This window comes from Haliaeetus leucocephalus, unplaced genomic scaffold (genome assembly GCF_000737465.1).
Source record: "Haliaeetus leucocephalus isolate CR32 unplaced genomic scaffold, Haliaeetus_leucocephalus-4.0 Scaffold2, whole genome shotgun sequence".
Taxonomy (NCBI): domain Eukaryota; kingdom Metazoa; phylum Chordata; class Aves; order Accipitriformes; family Accipitridae; genus Haliaeetus; species Haliaeetus leucocephalus.
In genome coordinates this window covers 260,883-287,457 of record NW_010972438.1, presented here as the reverse complement: position 1 = coordinate 287,457, position 26,575 = coordinate 260,883, and the positions used below count along the sequence as shown (strand labels likewise).

The 26,575-nt window shown below is 39.9% G+C and overlaps 1 protein-coding gene and 1 long non-coding RNA gene across 3 annotated transcripts in view; one reads left to right on the top strand and one right to left on the bottom strand.

Moving 5' to 3' along the window:
- LOC104833437 overlaps positions 1-26,435 on the bottom strand; it is a 54,859-nt gene extending 28,424 nt beyond the window's left edge. Inside the window, exons 1-3 of one of the 2 annotated variants that reach the window (XR_774519.1) lie at positions 26,292-26,435; positions 12,944-13,071; positions 1,108-1,166 (exon numbers count right to left, since the gene is read on the bottom strand). This is a non-coding gene — a long non-coding RNA (uncharacterized LOC104833437). Of the gene's footprint in view, positions 1-1,107; positions 1,167-2,383; positions 2,642-12,943; positions 13,072-26,291 lie in introns of those variants that run through there. The other variant, XR_774520.1, reaches the window with a different exon arrangement.
- On the top strand, positions 7,058-15,188 carry TRH (thyrotropin-releasing hormone). Its single transcript, XM_010570075.1, has 2 exons — positions 7,058-13,098; positions 14,275-15,188. Exons 1-2 carry the CDS (start codon positions 12,747-12,749, stop codon positions 14,856-14,858), a joined length of 936 nt encoding a protein of 311 aa, XP_010568377.1. The 5' UTR covers positions 7,058-12,746; the 3' UTR covers positions 14,859-15,188.
- Positions 26,436-26,575: the final 140 nt, after the last annotated feature.

The following is a 26,575-nucleotide window of genomic DNA, read 5'->3' as shown; positions in this document are numbered from 1 at the left end:
TGATTCTCACTTCATGTTATTTGCTTGTAAACAAACCCATTAAGCACCAGTGGAGAAGTCTATTGTTATTACAATGACTATGAAAGTTATAAAGATGCAAATTACATAAAGATCCTTGTCATTATGTAGCTAGTAGTACAATATGAAAATCATCTTACTTGAACAAGTGGTTGTGGGATCTTCTTCCTCTCACCCCAAGTCTCTGTTGTGCATCAAGCTTCATGTAAATGACTATGAATGATGGGCAGGGGAACAGTTCTAAACTGAGTACTCTGTGAACTTCCCTCATATTAAACAGGCAATTCACTCAGTCCTCTAAAGAATGGACTTGCTGACCTATTGTGCTCTACACAATGTGCACATCTTGGCACTGTATTATACCTCTGGTGGCTTCTCTGGTTAGCCAAGTACAAGCTGTAGCATTTCCCAGTTGATTTCTAGCCACTAATCCATACCTTTGATGCACTGAAAGCTTGGATTTTAAGTAACAGCTTCCAGTTTCACTGGTGCCATCAGTGATGGGTGCAAGTCATAGAAATAAAAAGCCCCTAACAATTCTCTTTGCCACATGTTTCGCAGACACAGTGGCACTAATTTACAGTACCAGAAATTGTAAACTGTATCACTGTTTTTTGTTAAGACCTTCCCATAAATGGTCCATGCTGTAATCAGAGAGGAAAAACTCCAGTTGTCTTCATCCTGCTAGTAATGCCAAGTGACTAGCTTTCTTATAAGCCCGTCCTTACAAAGGGGAAAAAATCCTTGCCAGGATAAAATGACTGTCATCTTTCTTCCAAGTCCTTTTGAAACACTGCAGCAAAGCTTACAAATGAACTGTAACCTAGCCCTGATTAGCTTGATGATGATCTACAGCTGCCAAAACTCTTGAAATATCATATTTATATGCCCAACATAACTGACATGATTACTCCATCCTCTCACTTGCTCAATCACTTCATACACCTACAGGTGTATGTACATACGTATGGTAGGTGTATGTATATACACATATGTAGGTGCACATGTAGGTGTGTGTATATACACCTACAGTTCATTCTAACTCTCTTGGCATGGACAGTTGCAGTTTTACTTCTGCATAGTACTTACCATAACGAGATTCTGATCTTCACTGTTGCTGTGCTACAGGACTCTTAAAAACCAGTAGCCTAAAAGATAAAATTACTAATCTTACTGCAGGAAGAATAACACATGGTGAGAAAATTTAAGCCCTCACAAAATGAGCAGACCCAATAACTTAGTAACTATTAAGAACAATAAAGCCACTAGAAAAAAGTCAGGAACAGTTCATTAGTAAAAAACACACACATAATGCATATGCATACTCACAGGCACACAGAAACAAGAGAGGGGAAGGGAGCAATACTTGAACTAACCGTTATCTATTTCAACCATATCAGCTGATATGGCTGGTACCCAAAATTAACTTTAGTAACACCACATCCCTGTTCAAAATTCCTCTCTACATCTGATTCCAGGTTGTACCTCCATTAAGAATAGCTGCTCTTGGGTGTTGTGTATAGGTAGGCATAAATGCAGCTGCTTTGCTGATGTGGTCCTGCCACTGGCCCTGTCTCCCTTTCTTATCAGACCAACATAGACAACTTGAAGGCAAATCACATTTGTACTGCATCCTTAAAGCAAGGCTTGGGGTCACTTTACTGAATAATTTATACAAATGAACAGCTGTCTTTCACAGCAACTGAAAGCAACAATAAGAAATAAAATTCTTTAATTTTAAAAGCTGTTATAGAAATGTCTGAATTTCAAGAGGAAGATGCTCTACAGTCAGACACAAGGGCCAGTTCTGGAACTTTTCATTCTGCTTTTACTCCATTTTCTTATTTGTGCTCCTACTGCCATCTCTGATCTCTAGCCATTGGGCATGCATTTGTATGTCAAGCCTTCAGGAGCTTCTGAGCCTTGTATATTTGACACCTGAACAAGCAGGGACTGGCAGGTGGGATTTTCAAATATGCTCTGTGCTGATTGCTCCCAGTGAACTTGACAGGAGAACTAGCTGCAAGCTGAGGATTGGTGACTTTAAAATCCAAATCAGCATTTTCAAACACTTTGCGCCAAACACTAAATCTATTATCACCTCTTCTCTGGCTCACAAATTTGCTCCCTTTCACACCCAGTTATGGCTTCTCTTTGATAATTAGAATATGTTAGCAGCAAGTGTAAAGGAACAGCATAGAGGAAACAAATTAACGTGTTACTCTTAATTGCTATGGGAAGTAGTGACCTCCTATTTACAAACATCCAACTGACTTCGCAAGTTACTTGACAGTGTGAATCAGACTTACTTCTTAAAAGGAAGCTGGATGTCCACCATTTCTATCATACCAAATCAAATTTCCCTTAATCTCTTCTTGCTACATCATGAAACTCACCCCAGCTTAAAAACAGTATTTTGGCAAGGTATACTGAGCTGTAAATTAGCTTTGTCCAATGACTAATTCCCTGTTGGAAGTGAACAAGAATCTCTTGAGTGCTGTCATCAGCAGCTGTGGAAAAAAACAACAGGCTGGGCAGCTGGGTTTTTTTGGTGCCTGGAGGCATAGGGTCTTGCTTGTTTCATTAAGTGACATTATTTGGTTTGAAAGATCCTGGACTGTGCCTGAAAAAAGAGACAGGGCACAGTGATACTTTTTCTGAAGATGGCCACTTTCTTCCCAAATCACAGGGTTCTTTTGACTAGAAAACTATAGAAATGACCCTCCGTAAACATTGCAGAGATAATTACAAAATAAAGAAACATTACAGTGAATCCATTGAGATCTTTAATTCCAAACTGCCACCATCCCAGAAGGAACAAACTGTGAGTTAGTCTGACTCTTAAGTATACAATTAAGCCTGTCAAGTTCTGACTCCATAATATGCTGTTTAATATTGAAAAGTCTGTCAGTAAACCAGTATGTGGGATTAATGTCATAATGCTTTGGTTTTGCTTCCTCATGAAACTATAAAACAATTTAGCTGATATAAGCAACATGTTATTTATACTCCTTTTGGCAGCAGTTTTAATGCTATGTGGGATACTCCCCCTTCCCTCTAATATAATAGCCTTCCCTGGCCTTTATGGATTTAAATCAGTGAGAGAAGCTGCATGTGTTCCATGTGGAATTTATTCAGTAATTCTATTAAGAGCTTCCCTGCACAGAAATTAATGTTCTCATCTCATTCAATACTCATCCTATTCATTACTTAAAACAGAAGACCTAATCTCTCCCTATATTAAGCTTCCTCAAAGGATTTTCTATTAGTTTCAAGGAATTCAGAAGATTAAGCTTCAACACTTCTGTGTTTGCAAAACTATAAAACTCTGGGGCTTACAGTTAGAGCAGAATGTTTTGCCGTTTCTGGAATTTTTGAGAAGGAGGGTTGTCAATTTAAAGTTACAGAGCCTTCAAAAGAGGCCCTTTACTGTTGTTTCTCACCATTTTCAGGTCACACTTCAAGTGACGTTCAGCATTAGCCAGCAGAGCTTCAATGATTTCACCAGATTCTCTAGACCAATTCATTCACCTGGCTCTAACTAGCAGCTACCCCCAAAAGGCTTCAGAGCTCAGATCAGAAACAAGTATTTCATACCACAGGTGCCTGCACTAAGCAACAGCAGAAGCATCACGGCTGGGGCTTGGTGCTAGAACAGAGAACATGGTAGAGGGGTGGCCTTCATTTCCCCTCCTAGATTTTACATTCCCAGTTACTGAAAATGAATGGAGAATCTGTTATCATTCCTCAATGGTGTTGTTCTTTGATGAATTGCAACAAAGCCAACTGGGCTGTGACGTGCTGGGCTGCTGACTATCATGAAGCTCCTCTAATTGGGTATGTCTGCTACAAAGGGGCTCCCTTATGCTAATGCTGGCTATGACTACAGCAGGCTGCATTTCTAAAACTCAGTCCACATATCATTAAATCCACTGAATACTATCTAGGCCCGTTTACTTAGCAAAGGATTTTTGAGGACTAGGTAGATACAACTTGTTTGGAACCCTGCCTCCAGCAATGATTAATATTTAATACAAGATTTGTAGGTTAGGTATAATACCTTTTATTATAGTGACTTCTATCACTGGGAAAAGCTGACAATTTGGGGGGATCATAAGTCCTTTTTTAGTCCTAAGAAGAAAGACAAACTTTCAGACAGAAATGCCTTTCCTCAGCTATAGGAAAGGTCTGTATTCCTGAAAGCTTGCCTGCCTCGTAAAACTATATTATTGGTCTAATAATAGGGACCATATAGATCATTGTGGCTGTACTCACTCTGGCATTCTGATGTTATTAAAATCAAGATGAAGAGAAGCAGGAATTATACCTCTCACAAAAATAGAGTACATCCTCCTGCAGGGCAAACTATTTACATATTCTGATGCATGAGAAGCTGCATTTTAGAAAAGATCACAGAGGAAGGGAGACAGTTGTCCACCTATTACTGATACCTATCTCCATAATTTTCTCCCTGATTAGTTCAATTCAAGGAACAAACTGGGAGGAGCGATTTAAATAACCTGTGCTTTTAGATTTTCCAGAGAAAACAAAAGAGCTGATTTACTTCTCATTTCTGTTAGCAAGCAAGTCACCCTTGATTTACAATACTGTTAACAAGAAGAGGTTCGGACAAAACAGCTCAGGTTTGCAGTCATTGCAAGAAACACAATTCAGTAAATAACCAAGAGGATAAAATTTTTTAAAGAGATAAGAAGCTAGAAACTACAGTCCCAGTGACAGTGTACACTTAATAAAAATTAATGGGATGCTTTAAGTAACCAGTGGAGATATTTCTCCCAGCCTTGCACAAAAAAGTAATGTCATGTATGCAACCTTTTAAATCAGAAAAATGTGTGTCTTGTGATGTACTATCAAAAACCCAAGCTGTTTTAATAAGGGAATGCTAAGTGAATGGAAGAAGTGAATGGATTCTGGTCTCACTTCTTGACTCTGCCACTACAGCTCTGTGACCAAAGGCAAACCACTTAAACATTCAGCACCTCTCAGTGAAACTGGTAACAAATGAAATGGCAGGCAGCACATTAATTTCACACAACAGTATTTTTTTATCCTATAGTTGAAGAAAAGAAGAACAGTTTCCATAACAACTACTACATTTCAGGATTCTTAGAAGGATGACTATACTAATGAAGACCAATGTACTTCAGTTACCCATCTCTGACAGTGACCAGAGCAAGGTGTCCCAAGGAAGATGCAAAAATAAAATATCTGCCAAGGAAAACTTTCTGCCTACCTCCAAGCTATCATAGTTGACTGATTGCACAAAACATGAGTGTTTATATTCTTTAAAACAGAGATCAGACTTGGGTTAGGAGCAGATTTTCTCCTTATTCACCTTCAAGATCTTTTTAGGGACTGATAATTGTGTGCCCAGTGACAGACCTAATGCTAAGGCTCAACTGTTACAAACACTGACATTGAGCTGGGCAAGTACTCAGCACAAGTAGAGGACCCAGGCTCCTGCACACACGTGGGGAGTGAGCTGAGCCAGCAAGCCAAGCAACAAGCAGGTTGGAGAGAAGAGGAACACAAACCTCAACCCTCGCAGGTCACACATAAGGGTCTGACTCTGGGTTTGAAGGAGTTGTCTGTCTCTCAGTTCCCACACTTAGAAGCCCTTTCAGAAGCTGGTGTGCCCTTGAGAGTGTTTAAAAGAAAAATAAGGAACTTCATCAACAGAGTTGATACAGACGCTCAGGGGACTTGTAGCACCTGTGATAAAAGACAGCAGTTTGATAAAGGGGTTGAGGATCACTGTGGTGCTGAAATGCTGTATTTAGGTGTGAAATGTGATAGTTGGGCATCTCTGTGCAATTCTAGAACCAACCACAGACATACATGCTTACTGGGAGCCAAACCCTGTGCTGACAAAAGCTCTGGGCAAGTTTGGGGTTGTCAGTGGATTTGTGAGAGACAAAAAAGTACAGCTTGGAAGATGGCTCTGGAGTTTGAGAAAAGAAACTCTCCCTCCTACCCATTAATTCAGCTCACGGTGTCATGAGTAACTGCAGTGAGTGGGAAGAAAGGACATTACACTTATAAAATAAACCTCCAGAAAACTTTTAAATAGAAAAATCACCTGTGGGGAAAATGAAACAGAAAAAATTTGGCCCAAAAAAGCCAAAGAGAATTCTAAAAATAAAGACAGCATATTAAAAAGAGACAGTTTTCCAGCTGTGAAATAGGAAAAGGACATTATTCATGAAACAAAAGACCCTTTGAGGTGCTTGAATTTAACTTTCTTCCTTCAAACAAAGCATTAAAGCTCTACTAAATCAGTCCAAAATAAGACAAAAAAAAAAAAGTCTGAGTGAAGGGCCAGATGCTTAGCTGGAAGTCCTGGCCATTGCACTGTGGATATCATTTTGCACCTACTGAGAAGCTTTGCCTGGGGATGTAGCTGTAACACAGGATTTCATCCCTGTTCTCTAAAGGGAGTCCTCAGCTCAAAGGTGTCAAGAAGCAGATTTTAATGAGAATGAAAACAGGCTGACCTCTCTTCATGTGCTTCCATGAATAATTTTTGACATTCAGTTTCTGTCAACAGATAAGGGAACTTCTTTTAAGAAACTATGATTATAAAATGAGTGAGAATACATGCCAAATTTCGCCCTGTAGAATTCTACTGAGCCTGACTTTTGGATCTAAAACACTTAGAAAGCCTTCCCTTTGAGCTGTCTTCTAGGGCAAAGGAGTCCCTGAACAGTGTAGGAAACAGTGTAGGATTTCTGACCTAGCATTGGATTGTACTCCTATTCATCTGGCATAGAGGGTATTCCTCAGAGAAAAGGAATTCCTAGCCCCTATCTGCTGGAATGAGAGATTTGCATGCATTTTTATGCCATGTAGAACACCTGCACCAGTAACCAGGAATTCATCTACAATGTCTAGAAGCCAATTAGGAGCTACTACTCCTGTTCTGACCAGGTGCCAGAGGTCCAGAAGTCTGCCCAGACAAAAAAAAAAAACAACCCCAAAACAAACAAAAAAAACCAAACAAAAAACCCCCACAACTTCTGTGGAGATGCCCTATTCCTCATTTGTAAATCTGAAATGACACTGCTGCTGTAGCCAGGCATGCAGACCTAAGACACTCTTTGTACTCATTCCAGTACTCTCTTTGTCATATTTCTGTTTCTAAGCACACTTATTATGAAAACTGCATTGCAGTCTTAGAACGTAGATGTTCATTGCTGGGCAGTTCCTACTGGCAGAGGAACATAAAGGATCCTTAGCTAAATCTAATCTAATCAAGTTTCACCCAGGTACTTTAAATCAGATTTTTTAAAAATTGTTCGACTAAAGTATTTCTGTTCCCAGAACTCAGACTGCTATATGCTGGGGAAACACTGATCTCGGTACTCCTGTGAAGACAAAGAATTTGTTGCTGAGATGCCCTGATAATCCTGGCCCACAGAGCAGAATCTCTGTCCACTGCCACCAAGATTCTGGCATTCTCAGAGGAAAACGCTCTTCTCACCCTAAAGGTTTTTCCTCAGATGTCTTAGTAAAACATTAGTCCTGCCAAAAGAAAATTAATTTCATTTCTAAATCTCCAAGCAACATCCTTCTTATGCTTTTACCAACATAAAGACAGAAAACACCCTGCTGTTATCTTCTCCATGTGTAAGGACATAAACACAGTAATCAAGTCACCTCATGCCTCTCTGATTAAATGTGAATGCTAAATTGAACAGGATGATACCTGGACAACATTTTGACCAGAGTCTGACGCTAGCTGTGCCTGGGATGGGGGTATTGGTAACTGTAAGTACAGCGATTTGGGGACTGAAGGTATTGCCTGTCTGGCAAATCTACTCCTCTATTTGTGATTTAGAGGGCTGGAGCTGATGGTTTAATAAGAACGTCCCATCCACAAGAGCTGACTGGAGATGTACCACAGAAACAAGTTTCTGTCAGAAGATGCTTTTTCAAAACTTAAATGCTTTGTAAGTATGTTTTAGCTGAAAAAAAAAAAAAAAATCCACTGACTTTTGAGACCAGCTTCCTAGCAGGGCTGTTGAGGAACCAATGCCCCAAACATATGCATTAAGAAGACTGCTCAGATCTGCTGACTCCAGAACTTCCTGACTGCTCCCAGCTGCCTGATGGTCTCTGCAGGTAAGAGAACTTCCCATTGGTATTAAGGGATTGGCTCAAGATTTGTGGATAAACTCCACTGGAAAATAACAATCAGTACAAACCCCACCTTGTGCTTCAAGGGCAAGACCAATTTTTAACCTTGCTTCTTCACAATACATAGATAGCAATTTAGCTATCCATGCAATTTAATTAAAAAAAAATCCTGCCGAAACAAGCCAATTCACTTCACACACTTTGTGCCTTGCGGAAGAGATAAACTCTATGTGACAGATAGTAGTCACAATGCTTAATGTGCTCCAAATATTTTATGTTAAAAAGAATAGAGAAAATGTGATTAACTGAAGAAAAAAATGTAACAAAGTAAGATTAAGAAGCTATTCAGTATTACTGAAGCCTTCAACCACATGATGAAAACATCCTTTTTTTTTTTTTAATTTAGAAGGCATGCTTGGCTTCAGCAGCTTATGAAGAAAGCATTGTAGGGAGCCAGCAACAGACTACTTAACAACTTCAGTGTTCTGTTTCACTTTCCTAAAGACATGTTTAAAAACGCAGTTCCCATTCCATCAATGCCCACTTTAATTTATAGGTCAGTACATTAATTTTTTAAACTCAAGTGTTGTACCGTAAGAGATCTTAAAGAGTTACTGCACCCAGGAAATGCCAAGCAGCTAGTGTGAAGTAAATGTAATTCCTTATGAGGTTCATTGTGACTGATGCAATAGCAGTTCCCAAATCTATGGCATTAATATTTGACTATGCTAGAAATAGCGTAATGAAGAAGACGACCCGTTGGCTTGTCTAGAGAAATCAGGGGGCACAGTCTGGTTTGTGATGGTTGGAGAGTCTCAAAAAAGAAAATAACCAAGGGTTAGGTGACAGACAGGGCATTGACTGCACAGTCTCATGCATTTGGCCGTTACTGCATATGCATTACAAGACTCAGTAAGAGGCTTCTGCATGGAGCAGTTCCTGCTGTATCTAAACTTGAGCTACACATGCAAGCCTTCTATGCTGTCCAGATTAATGTCAGACTGGAGGGAGAACTACCTGCTAAGAATTAGTTCCAGCTCATAATTACATATTATGAGGATTTTCACATTGGAGATACGTGGCAAATGCAGATTTATTAAATTGCAGTCATACAAAGTTCCAAAGCGTAAGTCTATCCTATCATTTCTAGGTAGCTGAGAAATTCAGTATGGCAACTGCTGTATCACAAGTGAAATGTGACTCATTCACTCAGTGCTAAGATGAAATACATTCAGATGCGAGGCTATTTTTAATATCAAATTCTTAGCTGTTCCTTGAGTTAATTTGCTTATATGATTTTGTATATGTGAAAGTGTTTCATCTGTTTAACCTTCTCTTTTCCCATCTATGTTTTCAAAGAGCCATGCTTCAAAGTGTGAGAGGATTTTTTAAAATTCAATTCAATATGTGGATCATTTCAAGTCAGAGACAGACAAGTTCTAAGGCTAACCCCACTTAAAGGAGAAATCTGGCTGATTTCATGGACTTTGGATTAGGCATTTTGTTTGAGCAAATCTGGGGCTAAGCTACAGACAGCTATCGCTTTGTTAAACAAGCAACTCTGGTATTAATGAAGGCATTTAAAACACTCTCCAGCATTCTTTAGATTCCTGGGAAGTCCTAGTGCATTGCTTAAAACTAAAAATACACAGGAACTGTCTTTACAGGGATCTTTGCTTTGGATGAGGGACTATTAGTTGCCCAGTCATTGTTTACTGGCCCGCTACAGTAAATTGCCTGTTGATCTTTGAATTTAATTAATCTTTGGTTCTGATGCCTGCTCAGAAAAACAATATTGACGTGGTCTTAGATTGGCAAAGACAACATCTTTACAAAGCCATAGATGTGTTCTGCACATAAGGTGCATGACGTCTCAAACTCCCTTAGAAATCCAAATAAGAAGGAAAATATATTCCATTTTAAATATAACTGCTACAGATGTAGCTATAATGCTGTAAGCCCCAGTCTCTGTCCCCACTGCAAATCTGGAACAAGTGCACTGACATCTAAAACTCTTCTCAAATTACAGCAGGGTAATTAATATCAAAAAGCACATCTATACACAGTTACTAATACATTTTTCCTGAGATATTAAGACAAAATTCAGGAGATGTCCACACTCTCATGGAATAAGACTGAGGTAACAGCTGCATTCCACTGAAGTCACCCCAAAGAAGCCAGCTTTCATTTCCCAAAGAACTGAAAGCAAGATTCTTCTTGTGTATTTTCTGATCCATCATATCAAGTTGAATGGGGTGGGGAAAAAAAGGTCTGTAAGATGACCATTTTTTGTTAAATTCTGATGCGTAATAAGTCATGTTGATAGAGAACAATTGACTTCACCACTTTTTAGTTTTATATGGTATTTCCATCATCTGTTCAGACATAAAATGCATTTTGTCTTAAGGAAATTTTACAGGCCACATGAGGATCCACATTACCTATAAGCATAACTGATCCACTTTTAAGTGCAGTGTTCTTAGGAGTATCCCCAAAATGTATTCTGTCTCAGACTGTGGCAGAGAGCTGCTAAAATGCCAGTGTCCTACCAAGAAAGGTGTTCTCAAGCCATGGTGACAGGTTGTTGGTTTTTGTTGCTACTTACTGCTGAAGACAAATTTTAACTTAAACATTTTGATGGCAGTGATGAGAAGGACGTAAAAAGGTGGTTTTGTGTTCATGACACTGGTAGTAAATAGGAAAGCAGAAAAACATTGACTTCACTTGGTTGAAACATTCCTTGTAGTAACAATAAAAGAATTCTGAACTGCTTCAATACTGTGAGCAATCTGTACTCCAGTTTTAGTCCTACGTATTGTCATCAGGATCACTAAGATTATCAAAGAATCACTAGCTCTTTATCTGTGCCCCCTGCATGATCTGGTTTTAGTAGTACTGTGTGGAAGAATATCTTGAATAGACAGATGGGTTAAAGAGAGGGAGTCCTATTCCTAGTTACAATAGCATAATGCTTTTTGAAGCACACAGCAGCAACATAACTATGTTTTAACATCTAATGCTATGCACCCCATATTCTAATGTACTGCTTAGAGAAGCCTATGCCAAGAAAATATGGAATTGTGAGCCAAAAACTGTATAGTGTCATTCAGACTAAGAACCCATGGTATAAACTTATTTAAATATAATCCACTATATTTTTTTCATTGCTTTTCTTCCTTAGCTTAATAAATTACCTACCTCTCTGCATTTACTCCACAGTGCTTGCTTAATAGAGGATACACAAGCTTCTTTTTGTTAAGCAGAGAAAAATCTCATTTTCTCTATGCTGTGTTACATAAAATTCAACATAATCTCTTTAGAGAACGGAAAAATAGCAATTTCTGGGAGTCGAGCATGGATATACGGAGGTCAGCAAATAACTATCAGAGTTTTAAAATGCATCCAAAATGCAGATCTCTGACATCAGTAAAAAAAAACGAAAACAACACATCACCTAAATTACCTCACAGCTATTTGCATAAAGGGTCCAGAGGCAGTACAGTATAAGTACGGAGGCACAAGCTATCCAAAGAGAACTTAGCAACAGTTCTATTGGATACTGTGTGTGTCTGTAGCAGAAAAAGGGCAACTTTGAAGCTCAGATGTGCAAACAGCTTTAAAGGACAAAACAACCTCTTGGCAGATGCATCAGGCAAAAATCTGAAACTACAAACCAGGTAATTTACCAAATAATTTCCTTTTTAGCTGATTCTAACTTTCCTGCTAAAGGTTGCTCTGAGTCAAATAGCTTATGTGATAGTCTTAGGGCTGTTATCCAAGGACTTCATCAGAAGTGATAGAAACCTGTCAATAATAGAGGTAATAAATGCATTCTCTATTTTAAAAATTTGTAGAACTTTGTAAAATTGTGCATTTCTTTTATGTTCTGAAGATATAATTAAGCTGAATGACTGCTATACTAGTATTACAGATGTATTCCATTCTACTGAAAGAACTCTGCTTACTGGAAAATAAATCCATGATAAGTGCATTAGGAATTCTAGCTAGAAGAAACAGAAAAACACTTGCTATCTGGCCAAGAGGTAATAGAGGGTATGATTATTATTATGTCTCTGAAAAAAATATGAGGTGCTTCCCCAATGCAAGAAATCTCCCTGACCAACGGAACATAGCTATTTTATTATATTGACAAATACAAAGACACACGGTGACTTTAAAAGTATAGAAATAGATATTAAAAAATTAATGGATTATTAAAGTTGGGCTTTAACTAAAGGTGGAATGAAAGTGCTGCAAATCCCAGTATTATTTAAGATGAACCCTTAGCACAGGAATTGCCTGGTGGAGATTGTTAATACAGGTATATGTGTATGTACCTCATGTGGGGCAACAGTTAACACAGAGTTCAAGAGGGAAATTATTTTTTGCCTCTTGGCAGAAGGCAAAGCAAAATCACTGGCTTTCAGAACTATCTGTGCATCAGGAAGTTAGGTGTTTAAAATGTTCATTTTTGCTTCATTTTTCTGGCAGAATAAGTGCCTGGTTTTAATTATGAAGAATTTACAGATTCTTTGAAGAATATAAAATAAACTGAGAGGTTAGTAACCGAAATGAGGAAGGACCCTCATAAGAGACTTCAATCCCTACAGCAGTGCCATATTTCTTTTTCAGTGTCTGGAAATACTGCTATTATTGCTAGGTTTGTTTGCTCCATCCTCCTCCCCTGTTCTCTCTCCCATGAAAGTTGCAGGAACCCGTGTCCCACAATGCCATCTATCCAGCCGCCCCTGCTACTCCTCTGCCTGACCTTGTGTGGTGCTTGCCTCAACGGGGGGCAGCCTCTTCCAGAGGGAAGTGAGAACATGGGAAGAAGTCCCCTGGATGACATCCTGCAGAGGTCTGAAAGCCTCATTCTTCAGTCTGTCCTCAAGAAAGCTGAAAAGGAAGAAGAGATGAATAAAGGTATGTATAACACCAGGGACATCCATCTGGTGATGTTGGCATAGTACTTGGCTGAGATCATTAGATCCAATGTACAGTTCGCAGGTTCTAATGTATATATTTATTACTGTAACTAAGGGGAGGGGAAGGATAGGAGGTCTGCCGCAATACCCTGACACAGAGTTCTCAAAAGGCACTTTCTTCTCTAAGATCACCCCACTTGGGCAATGCTGTACCACCACTAAGCAGCTGTTGCATAATAAGGTAGAAGCCTGTCACAGAAAACCTGCCTGTCTGGCAAGTACTTCCCTAGGGAAGCTCTAAGAGGAAATGTGGAGGACATTCCCCAGTTATGGACCCTGTACTTAATGTTAATTGGAGGTGGGAGTGCTGCCAGTCACCTACTACCTCAACCCACTGGTTTCTACAGCCCAGCACAGGTGGGCTTTTCCATGGCTGGGAATGCAGAGGCTGCTCTAGTGTTCACTGCCTCCTAGCTTGCAGATGCTCTACTCTCACTAGTCACAGCAGTGGAAGCAAATCAGACTCGGGGATTGCAAGAAGCAGCACATAGGTGCCTGCCACCAACAAGGAGCACAGAGCCCTTTCAGAGTGGAAAGAGGAGCTGGCCCCATAGTGCCCATAGAAAAAGCCTTCCTCCCTCTTCACAAAAATGCTGAGAGTTGGTCATGTCTGAAATATTAAAAAGAGCTTAAGAATGAGTAAGAGATACTAATAGAGTTATGATTGGTAGCTGGAAATACGGAGCTGGCTTTCAAATGTCAACAGCCCTGCTTCTACTTATGTCTCAGCCCTACCCTTTCCCTGTCTCATGATGATTTCTAGCTCTTCCCCATACCCAGCTTCTGCAGCTGATTTCTTCCAGCTGCTCAACATCTTTTACTCACCTCCCTTTACCTGAATCAACACATTAGGCTTTATCATTGCATGTCTTCTCATTTGGCTCCAGCTAGTTTCTAATGTATCAATCCAGCCTCGCTAAAAATATGCCAGAACTGTTTTGACAGATGCCATCCAGAGTAATCAAATTCAAGACCATACAGTTAACTGTGCAATTAAATGGGCATAATGAGCAACAGATTATGATCCTGCACCACAGAACTCCACAAATTCCCATTTCAACTTCCTTAGTGAGGATTATGGGGGCTCATTAATACTATTCTTTTCCTTGGACAGAATCAAACGCCCCTCTGCCAGAATGGCTTTCCAAAAGACAACACCCTGGGAAAAAGTACCTAAGTGACCTGGAAAAGAGACAGCATCCTGGAAAAAGAGATGTTGAGGAAGACACATCTTATGGAGACATTCAGAAGAGGCAGCATCCAGGGAAAAGAGAGATAGAAGATGACCTTGATGGCTATCTAGAGCTGAAAAAGCGACAGCATCCTGGCAGAAGGTCACTGTTGGATCAGTATGCTGACACCCCCAGTCCACAGCTAACCTACTTGAAAGAGTTCCCCAAAAGACAGCATCCAGGCAGAAGGTATCTGATGTACAAGCACCAGCATCCTAGCAAAAGAGGCTGGAATGATGAGGTAGACCTAAATGACCAATATGGTGAGAAACGCCAGCACCCTGGAAAAAGGCATGGGGATTCTGACAGCTCAGATGATGCAGGCCCCTGCAACTTTCAGGAGTCCTTCACCTGTAACAAAGGCAGCTTGTTGCTTGATTTAGTAGATGTTAGCAAAGACAGGGTAGAAGAAAAACGTCAGCACCCAGGAAAAAGATCAGCATGGGAGAGTGAAACAGAGGAATGAGAAAATTATTGTGTATCATTTGCATTTAGTGAAGTAAACTGCCAGATCACTAAAAAATTCTGTTCACTCCCTTCTGGCTTCCTGCTGCTGACCTCTGCACCTATCTTTCAGTGCATTAATGTTTCCATTTAAGTTAATGGCTTTGTCACACACTTAAAGGAACTAAAGGACCCAGCTGAATGGGACAGGCAAGTACTGAGGGTCTTCAACTCCCTTACTTTAGGAAGTTAAAAGTGCTCATTTCCTCATGGGCCCAGACCCCAGAATAATGCCACTATGTGTGTCCAATTTTCTGTTCCCAAATTACTAAACCAGGCTCTTAAATATCTGTTCTGATGCTACTAATTACATGGTTTCCTCTCACATCAGTGAAATCAGTAAGTTAATAGAGACAGAGAAAAAAGAACAACATATATGCCAATTATTTCAAAATGAAATTGAATAGGTTTTCAATTCTAAATGACACATTAATGAGACCTGAACCCTTGCCTACTACAATCTGTCCAGACAGTAAGCACTGAACAGAGATAGGAACTGTTCCAACTGGAACAGATTAGATGACTGACTTCATAGTTTGACTTGGAACTGGCACACAAAACCCCTTTTCATCGAAGAGGCTGTACAGTGCAAAGGGTTAATTCATCCCAGAGCATCTGAACTGCAAGTTGTGAACCTGACTGCATACACCCCATACTAGAACTCCCATCCTGGTGTGTCCACATTTCAGTCATGCCACTTGAAATCATGACTTCTCCTCAGATATTTAAAAATAAAATGAGCAGACATCCTCTTCTTCCAATAAGGATTTCTGATTTCTCTCCTCTCAAAGGAATGCTTTTACTTTCCATGGTCAGACTCCCAAAAGTGTTTATTCAATATGAATGATTCAATAAACATCAACAGTCAAGTCTGGGTGTCCTTATTGGTTTTGCAAACATACTGTAATAGAGTGAAAAACATAAAACCAACCCAAGCTAAATAAAAATAAATAAATTAACATCAAAGGGTATTTTTCTAGGCACAATCTCCTTGCATTTTGGTGGTCAGCACATGTTCACATGTAAAACTGTTTTGCTACTTTAGTGGAAGGATGATTTGCGTATAGATAGATTCCCTTTTTAAATCTTCTACCTCTATGACACACAAACTTAGGCATCTGGGCTAAACCCACAGGAATTTTGTCACCTAGTTCACAGGGAACTTTATTAGAAGTCTGATTTCCTGTTCACAGGTCTAAACAATAGATTTACTGATTTTTGCCATTAATGCACAGTTATTGAGTGCATTGAGTTATTCATATCACTTCTTGTACATTCAAAAGGCATGTCAATATTTCACTAGAATGTTATTTTTTTATAAACAAATGAGTGTGTTTTCCACTGACATTCATCCTTCTCAATACCATCAAGACACATTAAGTGCCTTCAGTGCTCCTTTTAAATACGTTTCCCCACTCAGTGCCTCAGACCACTTCCTCAGTTATAGAAGTTAGTTTTGCCATATGATTTAGTTACCCTGAAGAAGAACAATTAATCATCTCAGTGAGTTTCACTGAAGTTAGATGCTCCCAGGCTGATCAACACATAACATGGACTATCCAACAATTTCTAACTTTGGAGATAATATGCTGTTTAATATATGTGACAACTGGCAGACCTCTTCTATTGACAGGGGTTTTCTAATTAAGAAGTGCTGAAGAAATCCTCAGAGGAGGTAGCTGGGAACATTCCATACACTTCAAATTCCTTCAGCACACTTTCTGTATATGAAGCCTTTTAAAATGTTCAGTTTTCATTTTATAAGGGAAAAAAAGATTTCTCTAAAGAATATCATTCCATATACCATTTCCAGCAATGAATGAATGCTTCTTAAACCTCAGGAAACACTACTACACAAGACTACCACCACTTGCTACAAAATGTCCAAAATAAGTGAAAAACAGGAAAGAAAAAAATACCAAGTGGGTAGACACGGGCAACAGCAAAAACTCATCACAGCTCCTGCAAGACAAGGATGCTGCTGTGGCTGCTACAAGAAAGCCAAGGTGGGGAAGGGAGAGAAGCATGAAAGCCCAAGGTCAAAGTTTTTAATGTGCAGCTACAGACAACTGGTTCAAGCTATTAGGTTACTGCCTATAAAATCCACCATTCTGAATAAATGTCAGATGCCCTGTATTATCAATAAATCAATCACTTATTGAAAAGGAAAGATGTAGCCAGTGAAAAGCTAGCACAACTGATTTTATGTAAGTCTAATTTTTCCATCTTCTGTATTTTAGGTTCTGAGTGCTCCAGTATTTTCAGATGCCAAGTTCAGCCAGGGGCTAGTCATCTGTTTAAAAGCAGGGCTATCACTAGTATAATTTTTTAAGGAATTATTTCTATTGGTTTTGAGTTGTTTTGCTTTGTTGGGTTTGTGTTTTGTTTTTTTTTTAAAAAGCCAAGCCTGAGCTGACAGCACTTTACAGTAAATCTGATTTATCACGTCACTGTTATCATGCCTGCAGTTTTTAAAATTTGCCTCAGTTTGGAGCTGCTGAAAATACACTTGCCTGGCTGGGAGAGGCACAATGTAGACAGATACTGGGAGAGCTTTGACCCATTTCAATTACTTTAAAAAAACCCAACTTTGTTACTCCAGGAAAAGGTCTCTGGAAAATGACAGAAACACTCTCAGGGATTCCTGGACAGGGGTGGGATCACATGTGAAAGATCCCCTTCCAAGTTGTGTAGGTCAGTAGCCAGTTTAAAGGACAAGACAGATTTCCATTCAGAGAAGCACATGTACAGATCCTGATGCTGGCCTGACATGTCCATGAACAGAAAACAGAGTAATTTGGTGACCGAAACATGAGCCAAAAGTCCTGAGCTTCTGTCAATGACCTGGGTTTGAAAATTCTAGAAACTCGAAGAGTATGACCCTGGAAACAGAACTGAATACAGGACAACGTTCTGCATTGTATTTCCCATGTATATAACAGTCAAAAGAGCCAGCAAATCTGCTACTGAGGCACCATAAAAATGTAACCATCATTACCAAGTAGCTAGAAAAGTGACAGCCCTGACAGAAATCCCAAGAGGATGAAGTAGGATGCTCTTAACCCTCCACAGATATTTGTCTAATTATAGCTAGTTGTAGTTCTCTTTTATACTTGGGTCCCTGCACCTACATGATTATTTTGATTATGCTAAACATGGCTCATGGAGCTACATCATCTCTGAAAAGACCTGGAGATAGAGGTACAAGTGCAACCTAGGAAAGAATAAAATTAATTACCGAATTCAATTTTTGCAGGTAGGTTAGCAATTGCACCTGGTGGGGATCTAATAACCTTATTTAATCCCATGCATTTTTTGAAACATAAGACCGTTTACAAAAAGGGAACAAAAATCCTGGTTTTCTCCATTTTATATTAAATTCTCCCTTTAAAACCTTCAAAAGCTAGCATTTACTTTCAATGGAGAAAATTACTCAATCATTACTTGCATAAAAGACTGTCACTCAAGAAAAGGAAGGAGAGGGTTTGGGGAAAAAGATTACATATTTTAAGAGTTCTCCTACATTTTTTAAGTAACTCAAACCAATATTTCAATCTTGCCAATAAAATTTGTCCAGATTTTTGTTTTGATTGAAAGTACATTTTCTCTCAGTATCTGCATGAAAATTTCACCTCTCTTAATGAGTTTCTTCCTGTCTTCTGCAGTCTTGCAGATATACCACCATTCAAGTACAATATTCCTTCTCCTACAGACATCATCCTCAGAGGACTGCCTGCCATTTGTGATTTGACAGTTTTGTGACTATGAAACACACATAAGCACAAGTTCTGAAGTTATGTATCTGTCAGATTTAGCTACACCATAAAAACTTTTTGGCTCTGGAGTTTGGCTGAGGGAGCAACCAGAAAAGAACCAGCTTCTATACTATAATGCTCTGCTGCTTTGAATAGTAAATGCAGTGCAATCTGTTAGCAACATGAACTACACAGATATATACTACTTAGTTATAAGGTAAGAGTTTGTTAATTGCACATCTCTCATCATCTTATTTTTATTGTATACCTTCCTGTCACTGTAATCTTTTATTAGAATTTAACATCCATGCTAACATCTACATTTGTTACTAGCTTTGCTCAGTCACACACATAAATGTACTTGTGCAGTCTGATAATTGCAGAACAGGGCCTTTAAGTTGCGAAGCTCCTTGATGAAGTGCACCATCTGTCTGTAAGAAAGACAGTCTGTGGCTCTTCAGGAATGATAACAAATCAATAGCAGACTTGGTCCAAATGTCATGGAAGTCAGGGGAAAAATCTCCTTTGTCCTCTGCAGAATCTGGATTAGGTCCACAGAGCAAAGCTGTGTACTGGCCCTAATGTGGCACTACAGTCATGGAAAATCTTATTTCCAGCTTTAACTGAGACTAAAATAACCATGCACAAATTAGTTCTTTGTTTACTCTACTGCAGTTTTACATTTCTGGCATGTTACCAGTTATTGAGACATAAGGTATTTTGATTCCTAAAGAGCAACTTTTACAAGTGTCTTCAAAATAAGCTTTGTTTTCAATGGGAGGGGAAAGTTGATGTGAACAAGCTGTATAATTAACATCTCCTGCAACTGTTTTCAACTCCTCTCACCATTACTGTTCTGTGCCCCCTCCCACACGCTCATCAGCCTTGACCTCTTTGCTAACCCACTGTAATTAGCATGGGCTGAGTTTTTCCAAGGGACATGTGGCCCCAACAAACCCCTTTATTACTACTTTTAATGACTCATTAGTTGGAGAAAGTTTGAAAACATCATCATCATAGCTGAAGTTAGAGTCACTGCTTGCCTGGTAACTCACTCAGTTAACATTAAACAGCCAGCTGCAATTTTAAAGCATCAGTCAGGACATTGCTACAGAAAAAAACTATCATCAAAAGCAGTCAAGTGGAGAAGCATTGCAGAAGGGATGAGCTGGGGTGAGGTCCAGGGTGTACAGAGACATGACACAAAAGATGCAGACAGGGAAATCTGTCTCTTCTTCGGAAATGGATATGTGGACTACGTGCATTAGAGTGCAGAAGTCCTGCTTCCGTCCCAACAAGAACAGCATAAACTCCCCACTCCTACAGGGTAATGAGGAACGATTCAGGTTGAACACAGAGACCTCTGACAAAAACAGATGGGGAAGTTCCTTGAGAAAACTTAGTTATCTACCTGCCTTGAGATTACTTTTAGACCTGTGTGAAGACATTTGTGGTTTGTTTTCATTGATGAACCACAGCAGCTTAAAAGTCCTAAGAAGGAAATCAAGAAAAGGACATTTATCAGTTATCTGCCAATTCACTTTGCTTACATGTCATGAAGGAGCACAGGCTGAAGGAGGGTAAAGCAGAATGAAAATCTTATTAGATCACAAATTGCATTGCTGTGCTAGAGCATGATATTGGTTCCTGACAGAGATGGGGCATGTCAGATACTAATATAATGGAATGATCATAGCCAAAAGGCAAAGACAGCTCTTGAGTTTATTTCAGCCACTTTGGTTTGAACTGACAGCCAGTGATCCAGACAAGAAAGCAGTATCTCACAGACACGCTGGCACAGGCAATATTGAGTGACATTCACAGATGACATACACTGCACCTTCCTCACATTCACATGAATTGGAAAGAGGGAAAACCTGGCCTTAATAAATCACGCAAATACTCCCGCAAAATGGGATGGAGGTAAACCGGGATCCAGCTTGCCATATCAAAGAAAATTAGTTCATTGCCATCTTCTCTCTATAATGGATATCCTAACTGAATGCAACCGAGTATGATGCAGCGTACACACTTTAATAGCTGATTATGACTGAGAAAACTAGGGAAAGTGACCTGCTTTGAAGAGGTTGCCTGAAATAGGACTGCTGTTTTAAACTCATTTTCAGAGAGAAGCATGTTTCCAGCCTAACTTCCCTCTTGATTCTGAAGATGGTACTGATGTGTGGGGTGCCTGAAGAAACTACTGTAAAAACAGAAGGAGGAGGAGAGAGAAAAGCCAAGACAAATGAAAAATATAGTAAGACTTTATGAAAGGTTCTCTAAGCCAAAGCAGTCAAGACAAAAAGCAAGCTCTTTGAACAAGCAGGTGTTGTTGAAGAAGACAGCAACAGCTGCCCTGCAAAAAATCACAAATCATTCACTGTCAAATACCCCCTGTTGAGGGTATTCCGCTTATTGATTTTAGACATGCTGATCTCAAGATGGGAATTGGTTACTGTACAAATTTGTAGGGGAAACAGAAGACAAGAGAGGCTATAGGAGACAGCACCCAAATATGGGAGTGCTTGAACGTAATCTAGACATTGTGGCGTATGGATCCTACAGTTAAAACATTACATAAAATGTAAACACAAAGGAATTCTGAATCTTCCTGTCTCTCCTCTTTATAATTCACCTACTCTATGCAAAAGTGGTGCCATTCCATGGCACTCAGGACCAGTATATGCCAGATTCTTCAGCAGTGTTAAGGAACCAGATAAACTTGTGTAGATGACTGGCCTGCCAGTACTGAAGCAGTTAATAGGCAAATCAGATAAATGAGGCTCAACAAGTTGTCAGCTGCAGCTCTTACAAATCATCATTCTGTCAGTTTTGACTGATGAGTCTGCAAACATAGGAAAAATCATGGGTTTGGCATAGAAATGTAGCTTCTATCCTCTCTACACAGACTTAATTATAAACAATTTTGTTTTGTATCACAATGTTTACTATAAGCAACTTGAGTATATTGAATATATAAGTTTTGTTAAAAGGAACAGTGATATGCAAATTTTTTACTTCTCTGAACAAAATTAAAAATACAGAAAATGTTGGTTTAGATCCACCTAAACAAACAAAAAAAGTTTTCTCAGATAAATTAAAATCAAAGCATCATTTTATGCTGTAGGAAGAATTTTGTGCTACCCTTTTCAATGTTAGGAGATTTAAAATGAATTTTTTTCAAAAATTATTGTTAAATTATAAAATTTAATTTAGGCCAATTTTAAACACAGCATCAATTTAAATTAACTAGCTGTTTAGTTTATGGAATACTGAGGAAGAACATTCTGATTTTCCATGCTGCTTCCATCCCAAAGTCTATATTGAACTCAACACTGTTGATTTTCAGATATTTAAAACTTTTTTTCAGTGAGTAAGCCATATTTATGCAAAAATGTTCCACTGCATTCCTTGAGAAGTAGACAAGCATCATTGAGAATTACTTCTAGTCTACATTTTCCTCTCCTGTGCTGGGATCAGATTCCATTACTTAACATTCCAAATGGCACTGGAGATATTACAAGAGGTCAAAGAATACACATGAACATAACTGGAATACATTTCTGGCAGGACTGTGCCATGACTACAGGGCTTACTGTGTCCCTCTTCTCAGCTGTATTCCCACTGAAGTCTCTCCTCTTGGACATTAGTAGCAATGGCCAAGTTAGCAACAGACCAGGTCCTAAAATTCACTGTTCCAGTTATTACAACAGCTCACAAACATATTTTAGAACTTATTTACTCAGTGTTTGCAAAGGACTTTGAGTACAGCAGAGTAGGAGGAGCTACATAATGGCTGTGGGGTTTTGCAGGCTGAGCTTTTATATTCCAGTGGCAGAACTGGGCAGTACATGCCTGACTTTGCTTCTTGAACAAGTGTTTGGAACACATTCCTTTCCTGTGCTGTTGCTCCTTTACATTGATTCACAATGGTAAGCCATTACTGATTCAAATTCAGTTCCCAACAGCATCTGTAGCATCTCAGTAAGGTTTAATTTGTCCCCAAATAACTCTCTTCCTATTGCAACTAGCTGGATGAAGAAAAATTAATTTTTGAAGAAGCGTAAACTGGATTGCTTTAGACTGACCTGGATTTTTTCATTTTGTGAACACTCTGTGAGGGAAAGTGTGATGAGCCTGACTAAGTGACAAGCAGCCAAAGTCTGTTTTTCATTTACACTAGCACAAACCTAGATTATGCTCCACCTCTGTAAAGAGACATGGGGCCCTCAGGTACACAGGAGCCCAAATTTCCCTTTGGGAGCAAACGGACACCATTCAACACATCACTACACTTGGCATGCTAACTTTGTATTATTGCTTCTATAAATCTCTCTGAAAGACTCCCAGTAGAAGTCTAATGCTCTCATAAAGATCCAAATCATATTAAACAGGCACAATCACTTAATGGGTAATGAGTTCCTCAGGAAGTGCTACAGACCATTTCTATTCGGAAACATGCAAACAAATGGAATTTTTCTTTCAAAATGTTAAATGAAATTTCTCTTTTCAAGAATGATTGACACAACATGGTGTTTTATCAGTAATTCAAAAAGATTCATTTGGTGAGATGCGTTGTCATAGTCTGTGGTCAAAGGTACAACATGCAAAAGAGCACAATTAACTAACTAAAGAGTCAGTGAAATGTTTGATTTCTAGTGCACATCCCAGCATGTTACTGTTCTCATCACAACTTGCTGTAGGCAGTCCTTCTCACTGTATTGTTTGTATCCCAGCTGTAGGCTATTAGACTTCCATTGTTGTATTTACCATTTTAATAAGCCTTTAAGACTTTCCTTTTGAAAATGAGCAGTTACTGAAGCTATAGAGAAAGGCAGGTTTAAGGAAAGATCTTGCTGTTCAGTACAGTCTCGCTTTTCCTTATATCTGATTCTTACTACTTCTGAATGACAGGAGAGGACCGACCTGCCTGGGTCACCGGGGCCTCACAGCAAAACAGGCAGGACTATCCTGCCTGCTGCAAGAGAAAAAAAAAAAATATAAAAATCTTTAAAACAAATGGCTAAGCAGCCCCACGTGCTGTGAAATCCACTGCAAAGGCCCCCAGCAGGTCTTCGGTTGCTCTCAGGCGTGCTTGGTGTGCCATCTAGTGACAGGCATATCTTGTCCCTTCCCTACACCCACTAAAGGAACAAAACACACACATGACACAGGAACAAAACTGAAATGCCTACAGACCCACCCCTCCACCCCAAGCCCTGCATCTATTCTCGTCTTCTTTTTCAGTTATTCCCACTATTGTCCTTCTCATACTCACTACTCTCCCATCCAAGCACAGATCTTTCACCTCTCCTGGAGCTTGGATTGCTGGAGCATTCTTTTACTGGCTCAGTGAGTTATAAATCCCTGGCCTCAACAGAGGTCTGAACAAAATGAGCAAGGTAACAACAAAGGGAGAGATAGTTGGTTCCACCTGAGCTTTCCCAAGGAACAAGCACAGCTCACTGCTAAGGAACAGCCCGGTTCCAGCAAACCTAGGGGAAAGAGGATGACACCACAGCAGGTAAATCCTCAAAGGCACTGAGCATCAGGCTGCTTCCTGCTCTCATCCTCCAAGGACAGGAATACAATCAGGAAAAACAGTACCTGTGTTGCTCCAGATCTGCCCCCCTCAAGCATTACAGTGCAAACCCCTCCTTCACATCCCCAGCTGCCCACTTCCTCCTACCCTATACAAAGCCCTCAGATTAGTACACAGGTGCCACATCAGGGATGGGGATCAATTAAACCCTGGATTTTCCGGTCTGTTTTGAAAGAAATGTTGCCTTATGGACAAGCTAATGCAATTCTTAGCTTCCAGTCTGACAGATGCAGCAGATACATGGGGTAATACTTCTGAATAAGTGAGCATCATAAGACATAAATGAGTGGAAAAAATGGGAGGCTGAGGGCCAAACTCACATCTGGTGAATCAAAGGAAAATACAATAGCATTTACAAACTGTTCCCTTAAAGCTTGCCTGCAGTGCCTTCCTTTGACTTCTTTCAGAACTGTAAAAGACAACTCACATAGTACAGTATTAAAGGAAACTTCAAAACTGTGAGCATAACCCACACCCTTAATGATTTCCTTGAAAGAAGTGTGTACCTGCCCCAAAAAATGGCAAAAGCAGTACAAAAAGTCAGATGGTTACTTCTATTTTTCCCTTTTCATCCTTTAAGTACTGTCCTTCTTTACATACACTGCTAGTTTCATTTCTAGTCTCTATAGGCTGAGCACTTCTCAAGTTTTAAAATGAAACTGGTAACACTTAAAAATATTTTCATGTTCTTAAGACCTTGTGGCTAATACAGCCCCTTAACTTATTAAATAAATAAATAATTAAAAAACTAACAATCAATCATACCTTCTTAAAAAAGCATAAAATTTACCTGAGTGCACTGCAGGGAGAGTACCTGACCAGGGCAGCTTTTACAGCATGATAACATCTCTTGTCAGTTTTTAATATCGAAGAGAAACTGGGTCTCTGTTTTGCATGCTGAATAGGAAGGTGACTGTAACTGGGGTTCTACATTATTTCCACAGCTGCCTGTTTCTCTATTTATAACTGAATCAAGACTGCATGGTTTTGAAAACCAGAGAGTAATGGTTCTTAACAGCAAACTCTGCATGTAAAAAATCAGAGAGTTTGTTTATAACATTCATTTATTCCTATGGTTAAATCAGTTCGGTTTTAAGACCTTGATTTCCCATTATACTTTTGCTGGATGATGGAATTATAAATACAAACCAGGTGAAATTCATTGGTGATGTGACAAGGTGCTGAGAGTGGTCATGTAATAGTCAGCCCACAAAGACCAGATTGCAGGAATGAGACCAAATTTCAGCACAGCTACTCAAACCAGCTTGTAGATGAATCCCTTATCCCATCTGGGACCATCTGACATCCTTTAGCTGGGATTTGAAGTCCCTAGGAGTTAGGCATCTAGTTATAATTCAAGCCTTGGAAAACATACTGCCCACCCCTCCCCGATCCCTGCTGAGAATGTTTTAAAGGACTTAACTTCAAGGATTAAAGTGCAGGACATTAACAGTGAAAATCCACCTTTAATGGACAGGACTCAAGTGTAAATAGTATTGTCTGTAAGAAAATCTCTGCCTCCAAGAGCCTGCAATTCTAACAGATGAAGCAGAAGTATGGTTACACACTCCTATGATTTTCTCCATACACTAGGGAATGTGGGACAGCACAGATTTCTGCTGGTGGAGACTAAACAGAAACCAACATCAGAAAGCAGATATTGAATAGCTTCTGTCATGGATTTACACAACTCTTTGTCACGTGGCAAGGGCAAGCAGTAATGGGATTCCTGGATTCTATCTGTGGCTCTGTGAGTAGCCTGTCATGTAGTGCTACAGTTTACAGTTTTGGAACACTTTCTTTTGAATGACCTGGCAGGCTAAGAAAGGGAACATCAGGCGTGTCGTTGTTAGCAACGCTGGTCCTTCTTCCCCGTTTGCTCAGTAACAAGGATACAAACCACCACGAGCAACTAGCAGAAGAGGCAAGTGTTATGCGAGGTGTCCCGAAGCAGCGGGAGGCCAGAGAGGGAGCCCGCCTCCCCCGCTCCGGAGAGGATTCTGTCACCACCACCTCATACTGCCGCTCTCATACACACCTGCGAGCCTCGGGACGCTCCAGCAGGCCCCGTGATCAGGGCCTATTCCAGGGTGGCCGAAAACAGGGGAGCAACCACCGCACCTCCCTCAGGGGAGGCCCAGGCCCAGGCCCAGGCGTAGGCGGCCGGCGCCGCCACCTCCTCCTCCTCCTCCTCGCCTTCCATCGATAGCTCTGCGCTTGGCAGCGCACGCCTTAGCTGGGCCTCTCGTCTCCCTCCGGTCCCGGATGGACCCTCCTCGTCCCCACCCTTCCCGCCCATCGATATCTCGGCGCTCGCCCCGC